This window comes from Tupaia chinensis, unplaced genomic scaffold (genome assembly GCF_000334495.1).
Source record: "Tupaia chinensis unplaced genomic scaffold, TupChi_1.0 Scaffold000644_1, whole genome shotgun sequence".
NCBI lineage: Eukaryota > Metazoa > Chordata > Mammalia > Scandentia > Tupaiidae > Tupaia > Tupaia belangeri.
This window is the reverse complement of record NW_006160165.1, coordinates 6,332,152-6,342,618: the sequence shown is the minus strand read 5'-3', so window position 1 is coordinate 6,342,618 and position 10,467 is coordinate 6,332,152. Positions and strand designations below refer to the sequence as shown.

The following is a 10,467-nucleotide window of genomic DNA, read 5'->3' as shown; positions in this document are numbered from 1 at the left end:
TGAACCTGAGTGAGGACCCTCGCAAGCAGCAAGCCAAGGTGAGGGCTCTGCCTGGAGCTGGGCATCCTGGTGGTCAGCCCTGCTCTGGGCTGTCTGGGCATGTCTCTCCGGGCACTTTCGGTCAGTGTAGTTTCCTTGTGATGGGCCAGAATTGTGTTGCGTAACTCTGACGGCGTGTGGCTAAGTAGAGCACGGGTGGCCAGTGTCCGCCTGCCCGCGCTCCGAAGTTGTGGGTAACAGCACAGAAGTTTCTGAGGAGCCGCGAGGCCCTGCAGAGCTGCTTGCTTTCCGTTCTCGTTACGGATGTTCGTTCCTGTTGTACCGAGGCCCGTCAGGCTGCTGGGCTCATGTTTGCCTGTGTGGAATCTGGAAGGGTAGTGTGGCCGCCCTGTGGAGCAGTGCCGAGCAGTTAGTTCAGGAGGGTGGGACCGCGTCTACCCCAGAGCCTCCGTCTAAGCTGTGAGCTTCTCAGTGTGTAATGTGCAGACTGGGAGGCGTGAGCTGTGCTGGAGTCGGGGTCGGTGAGCAGTTAGCAGACATAGCAGCAGTTGTTGGCGTTCAGGACCTTCCTACGCCTGTTCTCGGGGCACACTTTAAATCTGTTCAGAAAGCTTGAGGTGCAGGTCCAGCTGTGGAGCGAGGCCGTGCACCCAGCTCTGAGTTCTGACGCCCTCGTTGGTCCCCAGGTCTCCAGCTACGCCTCGCTGTTCGCGCAGGCACTGCCGAGAGATGCCACTTCGACGCCCTACTACAGCGCCCGGCCGCAGACCCTGGCGCTGAGCTACCAGGACCGGAGCACGCAGTCCGCCCCAAGCGCGGGCAGCGCAGGCAGCAGCGGCATCAGTAGCCTTGGCCTATGCGCCCTCAACGGCCCGACGCCCACGCCACAGTCTCTCCTTCCAGGGTAACTCAGAGGGTGGCCAGAGCCCTGCACTCTTGCCCAGGGTCTGAGGTCACCGCTGGGGCCCTTGGTGCCTTGTATGTGACAGGCGTGTTCCGGGCTCTGTGGCTGATGCTCCTCCTCACAGCCACATTGCAGGGGCTTTCCATGCCTTTCTTTCTAAGTTTGTTTCATTTCCTTTATGAGAGAGACAGCCAGGCAGGCAGGCAGGCACCCCCAGGGTTCGCCCTCAGCCAGCCAGCAGAGGGTGTGCTGGGATGCAGATCTGGAGCTCCCGTGTCGCCCCCTGTGTGGCCTCCCGTGCCCAGCTGCTGTGGCTGGCCCTCTTGTCACCTTCGTTTTTTAATTGCCAGAGAGTACGCACAGTCGGCAGAGACAGACACTTAGGGCAAGGGAGAAGGAGAAACCCCCGTGGGGCATGGCCACACTGTAATTCCTTCCTCTTCCGTTCTCCATCCTGTGGGGACTTTGGACTCACTGCACACATGCCCAGCATGATTTTTAAAGCTGCTGGCCTGGGTTTGAACCATGGTCAGCCGTGTGGTTGACCTCTAGGTGATGGGGCCAGCCCTAGAACTTCGCTTTCATTTACTCATTTTAAAAGTATTTATTTATTTTTTTGCCAGAGGATATGTGTGCTGGAGACAGAGGACAGGGACCCCCTGGGTACAGTTACCTGACCGTCCTTTCTCCTCCATTTCTCTGCTCTTTCAGGACTTGGGGCATAAAGATGCACATGCCTTGCATGTTTTTCAGGTTGTAGGGTCTGCTCAAACCGCATGGTCAGCCGTGTGGTACCCAGTGCCCTAGTCCGGCCCTGAGCTGACCCTGGGACTTTGTTTTTGTTATACGTCTCCATGTCTCAGGGTACGGATGGCTTTGCCTTTTACCGTAGTCCCTTTGAGAAGCCACGTTAATGCACGTCGTCATAAAGTAGATACTTTCACATCAGTGGCCGAGGGCTCAGCCTCAGGTAGGCGTTTTCCACACGAGTGTGATAGAGTGGTAACTTTGTGAGCCACACGGTTGTGTTCACGGTACTAGGAGATATTTAGTGTGTGCCACACATGGGTTATCAGTAGTCTAGTGTTTCATAAAACATAGCACACTGAAAAATAGTGCTCGGGCCAGCAGGTGGCGTGGTGGTCAGGGCACTGGAATCCCTTGGCTCACTGCCGGTTGCTTTCTGGACCCAGCGGCTTGAAACATCACGCTGGGCACGTGTGTGCGCTGCACCCAAAGTCCCAAGTGGAGAATGGAGGAGGAGGGACTGTGGTGTGCCATCTCCTGGGAGGGGATTTTCCCTCCCTCTGTCTGCCTCTGGCATGGCGGGTGCATGTGCCCGATGGCAAAGCCTTCAACAACAGTACTTGGTAAACTGAACCTAGAACTCACGTTCTGGCTGAAAGAGCAAGCTGATGTTTCCGCTCGTGCTTGGAATAGTCACCATCATTATGGAAAGAGCTGTAGAGACGACTCGGAACCAAGCCCGTAGAACCACCCTCTTGGAACTACGCTCAGACTTCTGGGAGCGGTGCCAGCTCTTTCCCACTGACCTGCATGAAGTCAGGGCTGCTTCCGCTCGCCTGCCTGTGTCCCCTTGCACGAGTGTGCTGCTGGTGGGCCTACTCGCAGCCGCGGGGTGGGGTAGGCGTGCTGCTGAGGGCCCGGTGTCCGTGCTCCACGGTCCCTGGAGTCCGGGACGTGGCACATCCATTGCATGTTCCCGACGTCAGCAGCAGGTTCTCCTGCTCGGAGTGAGCCACGCTGATGCCTGCAGGACTGCTGATGCCGGCGGGCCCTGCCCTGGCCCTGCCGGTGTGTTCCGCGGGGCACGCCTTCATGCATCTTGCCGTTAGCTGAGGTTGCAGCATTTCTCTCCACCGTGGGCACCCTGAGGCCAGTGCTCAGTGAGGAAGGCGGGCGGGCAGTGGCGTGGGCGTCCCCATCTCTGTGCTCACCGAGCGGGGTGAGAGGAGGGTTCCAATTTTGAAGTTAAAGTTAGCGGAGAGTTTCAAGGTGGCATACATAACACATCTGTGTGTTAGTGAAGGAGAGAGCTGTGTGGGAGGTGCAGTCTGGGTGGACTGGCACTGCTGTGTCACTTGGGTGCTGGACCCTGGGTCCACAGGCCTGGGTAGCTTCAGGGACTCGGGCACGCTGTCACTGACGTCCTCAGTTGCACAGGTTCACGTAACACAGTGCCACAGCAGGACGGTTCTGGGAGCACTGGGCCTTCCGGTGAGCAGCCTTGTCATCCAGGACAACACTTGTCCCTTCCTTCCTGCAGACAGTCCCACCAGGCTCCCGGAGTAGGGGATAGCCTTCGCCAGCAGCTGGGGTCCCGGCTCGCGTGGACTTTAACTGCAAACCAGTCTTCTTCACAAGCCACTGCCTCCAAAGGTGTCCCCAATGCTGCTTCCCGCCACGTGCCCAGGCCCAGGAGAGAGGGGGACCCCGCTGGTGAGTGAGGGCCTGCTGCAGCCAGTGCGCTGCCCGAGAATGCCCTGGAACCTCCTGCGCCTTCTCGTGACTTGGGACCAGGATACCCCGGGGCCTGAGTCTTTTCCCAGTGTCACCCTGCCCTCTCATTCCCGTGGCAGCTGGTTGTTCGGGTGACCTCCTCCCTCTACGTCTCTGCTCTGCCCCGTCACGCCTGCCCCCTGCTCTGTTTACACCCTCCTGTCTTCCTGGGAGAGCCCAGGCTTGGTGAAGTTGCCTTTTCCCACCAGAATCTGAGTTCTCCTGTGGGGCTCTCTGGCTAGCCACAGTGTCTGGGCTGAGCACGGTGCCCGAGATGAGGGGACTGCCCAAGTGTTAATTGGTGGTGAAACGGACATCTCCTGGAGGGTTTGGAGCCCACTTGGTTCCAGGAGGTTGGTCTACCAGTAGCAGAGTCTTGAGTCCCGGGTGTCCCGTAGTCGGCCGCCCTCTGCTGTGAGGTGCTGTCGGTGTCACCTGGCCTCGTCTAGAAAATGACCGTCAGGATGTCCTGGAGCCCTCGCCCTCGGGAGACGTATCTGGCCTCTGGCCTGCCCTGCCTAGCCCTGTGTAGCTCTCACTCCTGAGCACAGCAGCTGTGCACTGGGCCATGTGGGGTGGCTGCCCTGTGGGAACGGTGCCACGTGGGCTGCTGTGCATGCGGGAGCTGTGCGTGCCTGGCACAGCGCCGGCCTCTACACCGGGTGGGAGCGCTCCAGCTCGGCCTGCCCCTCTGCTGTGACGCCAGCCGTTGCCCTCTGTCCTAAGAGGGCACGGACGTGCCAGGTGTCGTTACGAATCGAGAGAAGCAGCAGAGGAAGGAGCACGGGGACAGTGTGGGCAGTGAGCAGGGCCTGGCTCCTAGGGCCAGCTGGAGAGGGGACCCTGGGCTTCTAGACAGCAGCAGCCACGACACCGCACGCTCCGTGCTGCACACGGGAGACGGCTGTAGGCCGGGGCACGCAGCTGCAGTGAGTGGAGGGGACAGGCTCCTCGTAATGTGCCACGAGGAAGCCGGTGGCCGGATTGATGGCAGGGCGATACCAGGGAGATGAGGGGGCTTTCAAGATGATGGAAGGGTTGGTTCTTTAGGGAGCACAGTGCCTGAACCTGTGCTCACCTGCTGGGCTTCTCCGTGCAGAGGAGAGCTGGCAGGATCAAAGACGCAGGCCCAGCCGGCCAGTGGGGCTGCTGTGTCGCCTGCGTCCCCAGGCAAGTGATGGAGCAGCAGACAAGGCGGGTAGCAGCGGGATGGCCCAGCTCTTGTCTTTGTCTGCACTCGCCCCTGCGCCTGACTCTTTGAGGGGTGGGGGCATGGCCCCACGCTGTGCGCGCCAGGCCTCGCTCCTCCCACCATGGCCTGGGTTTCTGGGCAGTGCCGTGGCTTCCTGGTCTTGGCTTCACACCCAGCCCAACTCAGCTTTTGTTCAGGGTGTAGTGGAAGCCCCGTGTGCCTGTTCCGAGCCGTCAGTGCTTATCCCTGTGGTGCTGTGGGCGGGGCCTGTGCAGGGGCACCTGCTGAGCCGTGGGGCAGGCCGGCCTCCCGACTTGTCTGTCAGACACCCGCCATTGCGGGGCTGTGCTCACTCCTGCAGCAGCCTTGCCTTCAAGGGACTTAGGGGACACCTCCTGGTCCCCACCCTCTTCCCAGAGTCCTGGCTGCCTCTGGTCTTGCCGCGCTTGTTCTCCCAAAGCTCGTGTATTGAGTTTGGTGGTTTGTCCTGGTTGCAAAATACGTACTCCCAAGCCAGTCGTGCCGTCAGGCGGGCCCTACCTTGGAGTCGCCGTTTGGTCGTGACCGTCTTTTCAAAATCGTTTCCAGGTCCCACGGAAGTTACTGAGGCGGCTCTCGTGAGAGACATCTTGTACGTCTTCCAGGGAATCGACGGCAGGAACATCAAGATGGACAGCGCCGGAAATGGCTACAAGGTGGAGGGCAAGGTGAGGTTCGGGGCCCGCTGTGACGGCCTCACGGAGAAGACAGCGTCCCTGCAGTGCGCATCAGCACAGAGCACAGGCGCTCGACTCCCGAGCACCGGGACTGCTCCTTGGCGTGTCCAGCTCCGGTCTACCTCCCTGTTCCTGTGTGTGGCCTGTGGGGCTTTGTCCCGGGGACCCCGGGGCCAGTACTTGGCTCTCTCCCTGGCCTTCATGACGGGCCACCCCGCTTAGCTGGTCTCTGTGATGCAGAGGTCCCTGAGGGTGGGGGTGCACTTGCCATCTTTGCCAAGAACAGGGTCTCAGGGAAGGGGGCTTTGTGGGCTTCTGTCCTCCAGAACCTGCCTTTTTGCAGCCCGTGCTTGCGTGGTGTGGCACAGGGCCTGTTAGTCCCTCTCCAGGCCTAGCCACCCAAGCCTCCCCGTTCCCCGGCGCTGTCTCTGCCGTCCTGAGGCTTTGTCTTTCCATTCGCGGTGGTTCCATCCTTCAAGGCTCGCGTGTGGAAGCCTGAGCGTCCTGCCAGGCAGGGAGAGCACGTGCGGCCCAGGCGGTGGAACCGGGTTCTGGAGCCGAACCTCAGTGCTGCTCCCTTCTGTTCAGGCGAACCTCAGCAAACCCCTCCGGGACACGACACTCAGGCTTGCCGAGCTGGGCTGGCTGCACAATAAGATCCGGAGGTACACCGACCAGCGCAGTCTGGACCGCTCGTTCGGCCTCGTGGGCCAGGTATGTTGCCAGTGCTCCAATGTTGGCCATGACGCTCACCTTGGCAACGCATGCCCTCCTCAAAACCACTCCGCACGTGACTCTTATCAGGACTCTTTTTAAGTAAAGCAACTTCGCTCATCGAAGGCAGTGGCAGTCAGGGTCCACTCGGAAGATAGAAACCACTCAGGCCTTAAGGTAGGCGAGTGCCTTGGACAGTGATGTGGCCGCTGCAGGACTGGGAGAGCTGAGCAAGACAGCCGAGACAGGAAGTAACCCGGAAGCAGGCAGGCCGGGATTAGCAGGTCCTGCAGGCCTGGGGGTCACAGGTCTGCAGACTGAGCACACCGCCATGGCAGCAAGTGCCCTGGGAGCCCAGGAGGCCAGACTTGAGAGTGCTCCACGGCGGCTGGAGGGGACCCACTGCTGCCCCCTGGGCAGCCCTCAGGCAGCATGGCCTCTCTGTGAGGCAGTGGCCCAGGAGATGTGGGGTTCCTGGAGCCCCACCCCACCACGTGCCCCAGTAGAGGCTTGGGTGGGCCACTGCACATGGGTATGTGGGACCATGGCAGTGCACACCCCACGGCTGGCACCCAGCAGGCGGCACAGATGTTGGCCGCAGTGTGGTGTGGTGCCCAGGGCTGCCATTGGGCTCCCGGCGGTGGCTGCATCTTCTTGCACCGGCCCCTGCCTCTGGGTGCAGTTCACCGTGGGAGGGAGGGACCGAGAGGTGGGGAGCGGATGCACGCAGGTGCCCCACTGTAGGCCACAGCCGGTCTGGTGGTTGGCTGGCTGGGCAGGCCACCCTCCCTCGCTGTAAGGGCAGCGGCCATGGCGGCCGGGCTCCACCTGCCATCTGCCTGTGAGCTATGGTCCCTGAGTCATGGCCCTTGTCCACGGTGACTGTCCATCACGTGTTTGCCGTGTCACCCCACGCCTGCGATGCCACTGTGGTAGTCAGGAGGGAGGTGGGAACCAAAGAAGCACAAAGAGGGCCAGGAGACGGAATGGCCGCTCAGGTGTTCGACTGCAGTACACGGTGGCTGACAGTGACAGCCGATGTGCTGGCTTCTCAAGCCTCTTCTCGGCTCACAGACCCCATTACAGCCCCCAGGGGGAACCGTGTGAGCACCGACCCTCTGAATGTTACTTGATCTGCCCGAGTTGTCCTAGCTTGTAGGTCACAGACACGGGGCCGGAGAGCTGCGTGGACTCTCGTTCCAGGCTCCCCATTTCACTCCCGTCTCCCGCTGTTCTGGGTCACTGCCGCATGCCCTGCGCTTGCTCAGGAAGGATGGTGTAGCCTGTCAGAGCATCGCATGCTTGCTCGGGTGGCGCTGCGAGGCCAGCTGTCTGCCTGCAGTGCTGCTGGGATTTTTTTTTTTTTAAATGAGTTTTTTTTGGCCATAGGGTGCATGTCCTCACCAGAGACAGAGGCAGAGAGAGGGAAAGTAAGAAGTCACCCCCAGGGGTGGTAGCTTTGCCGCGGTCTCTTCCCTTCCATTCTCCTGTTGGGATTTTGGGCAAGCACACACATGTGCCTGGCATAATTTCCAAGCCGCCAGGTCCCGGCTGGGACTGGTCCACCATGTAGGAGTCCAGCGCCTTAACCACTGTGCCTGCTGGCCCTGGTGCAGGGACTGTTACGAGGCCCCACATAGTCTCGGGGGGCCCTGATCTTAGAGATAATGCATGCAGCAGAATCTTACAAAGAATGCACTCCTTGCTAAGAGGTCCGACACTCAGGAAGCAGGGTGGGAAGCCCCAGCGGCCCTCTGGGGAGTCAGCGGGGGACACGTTTTTATCTCCAGCTCATGCCCCCACTGAGGCCTGGCTGCAGCCGCTGAGGCACATCTGCACGGGCCGGCTCGGTTCTGGCCCAGCCCACACAGGCTGGGTGTGATGGTGTGCGCTGGGGTCCTCGCCAACTGGGAGGCGAAGGCCGGGTCGTGACCCAGGGAGACCCTGACAGGTTCCTGCCCCTCTCCTACACGCGGATGCTCTCTCTCCCTCTCATCAAAAAAAGGACCACGCGAGAACCATGGTCTAACGCTGAGAATTCCGATAGTCTTAGAGTGAGGGAGGGTTCTCCGTGATGACAACGCTTCGGCCTCTGAGAACTGCGCTGCGTCTGCCGAGGACTGACAGCTGCCTGGCCTTCTCGAGGCGCATGGTGGTGGTGAGGCTCCGCAGAGCCGGGGGTGCACAGTGCGCACTGACTGCGCTGTGCCCCGAGGACGGCGGGCCCTCACTGCCCTCCTGCCCCCACAGAGCTTGGCCTTCTCGAGGCGCGTGGTGCGGTGAGGCTCCGCAGAGCCGGGGGTGCACAGTGCGCACTGACTGCGCTGTGCCCCGAGGACGGCGGGCCCTCACTGCCCTCCTGTCCCCGCAGAGCTTCTGCGCCGCGCTGCACCAGGAGCTCCAGGAGTACTACCGCCTGCTCTCCGTCCTGCACTCCCAGGTAGGTGCCTCTGCCCCGGCCTCGTCACTGGAGTGCCACGCATGACGGCTGCGTCGAGTGTTTGACTGCCGCATGCTGCTTTTTAAGTTTTACTAGGAGGTGTGTGTGCTTGCCAGAGACAGAGACGGAGAGAGAAGGAAAGCGGGGACTCACCTGGTCGCCCGGGACGATGGTGCCGTAGTCCCTGGCCCCCCGTCCTCCTCTTGGGACCGTGGGCACGTGCACTCCTGCACTCCGACTTTTCAGGCGTGGGGTCCAGGACTCACGCTGTGCGGCCGTCCATGTGGGGTCTGGCACCCCGACCTGCACGCCCCCTGCTGGCCCATATGTTACTTTTTCGAGGTAGCCATTTCTAGGGGCTGCGTAATGACAGAGCTTCCTAGAGCTGACAGCTGCCAAGCCAGGGTCACGCGCTCCGTGACGACCGCAGCTCGGAAGTGTCGCTGTTTTTGCAAAGGGCTGTTTTGTGCCAGTCTGGGGACCATTACTGGCACACACTCAGGTCGCGGGTTGGGGCGGTGTGACCTGGGTCACTTTAACACGCTCTCCATTGGTTTCAGCTACAGCTTGAGGGTGACCAGGGTGTGAGCTTGGGACTTGAGAGCAGCTTGACGCTGCGGCGCCTCCTGGTGTGGACCTACGACCCCAAAATCAGGCTGAAGACCCTGGCTGCCCTGGTGGACCACTGTCAAGGTCACCCTCTGGAACGCGACACCAGCGCTGTCCCGGGAGTGCCGTCTGGCCCTGCCGCGTCCCCCCCTTTGTGTCCTTAACAGCCGGGGGTGTCTAGCTTGGATCCTGACGCCCGTGCAGGGATGCAGCCAGGCGCGGCGTGGTCCAGGGCCGTGCCGCGGGTCAGCAGGGAGGAGCAGGGCCCTTGGTGCCAGCGCCGCCTCTCCTGAGGGCCTTGGGCTGCCCCTCCTGCCCTGCGCAGCTCTTTGCTTTTAGATAGGGTCTTGCCGTCTTGATCCTCCTCAGTCCGCCCAGCTCCCAGTCAGGGTGGCAGGCCACCACCGGGCCCTGCTCGTCTCTGGCAGGGTCTGTCTGGCCAGTCTAGCCTGGAGCTCATGATCGTTCTGCCTCAGTATCGCGAGCTGCTGGGATCACAGACATGTGGAGCCGAGCCTCCCCGTGGCTCCTCCTGTAGGGCACGGCATCCTCGCGTGCACTCGGCCTGGGCGCCTCCTCACCGCCTCTGTGGCCACCTGCCCCAGCCGGCGTGCGCTCCGCCCGTGTTCCTCCTGAGGCCGGCCGCGTGTGTGCTCACCATCCAGGTGCCAGCAGTCACCGAGTGGTGTCTGGCTCTTGGGTCTGCATGCCCTGAGCGTGCCAGGCCAGGACCTCCTCGTCCCTGTGCTCGTTTGTGAGATCTTGCAGTCACCCCTCTGAGGATGGCCGGCCAGACGCGGTGTGCAGAGCCCCCACAGCGGAGCCCTGCGCGCTGCCCTGGGTATCCACGCATCGGGGCCTGGCCCTTCCTGTCAGGACGCATTTGGTCTGGCCGTGGGGTGTGCTTGGGAGGCAACTCCTGGGTTCAAGTCCGAGCCCTCCCCAGCTAGGTGGCAGGACTTGCTCTGGAGGCTGTGGCAGGCCCCGTCAGAGAGGCATCTCTAAAGCTGTGTCTCCAGCTGCCAGGCTCTGCCCTCATCTTCCCGTCCCTGCAGCCGCTGGAGCCCTGACCTTCCCTCACGCAGGGCTCGCATGTCCACCCTCGTTCAGCCCCGTCCACTCCGCTCTGCACACGTGCCAGGGCAGCTTGGGGAGGCAGGACGTGGCAGGCCTGCCGAGCTCCTGGCCCTGACTGTGTACAAGAAGCACCTCTTGGCGAATGGTTCCTCACCCCACGTTTTGTCCCTCCAAGCCTTTCCACTGGGCTCTGAGAGAGCAGGAGGCCCCTCACGGGGGTGGCGCTGGTTTTCAGGCCGTATGGCAGCAGCCAGGAGTCAGTGAGTCAAAACCAGCCTCTTACCCCAGGGAAGTC

General features: G+C 61.7%; 1 protein-coding gene across 2 annotated transcripts in view; it reads left to right on the top strand.

Annotated features, from left to right (window-relative positions):
- TUBGCP3 (tubulin gamma complex component 3) overlaps positions 1–10,467 on the top strand; it is a gene marked incomplete at its 5' end in the record, with an annotated part of 60,728 nt that overhangs the window by 9,373 nt on the left and 40,888 nt on the right. For both annotated transcript variants that reach the window (XM_014592051.2, XM_027776207.1), the window contains 6 exon segments: positions 687–904; positions 3,192–3,364; positions 5,205–5,323; positions 5,921–6,046; positions 8,418–8,486; positions 9,047–9,179. In XM_014592051.2, the coding sequence (XP_014447537.1) occupies positions 687–904; positions 3,192–3,364; positions 5,205–5,323; positions 5,921–6,046; positions 8,418–8,486; positions 9,047–9,179 (838 nt within the window).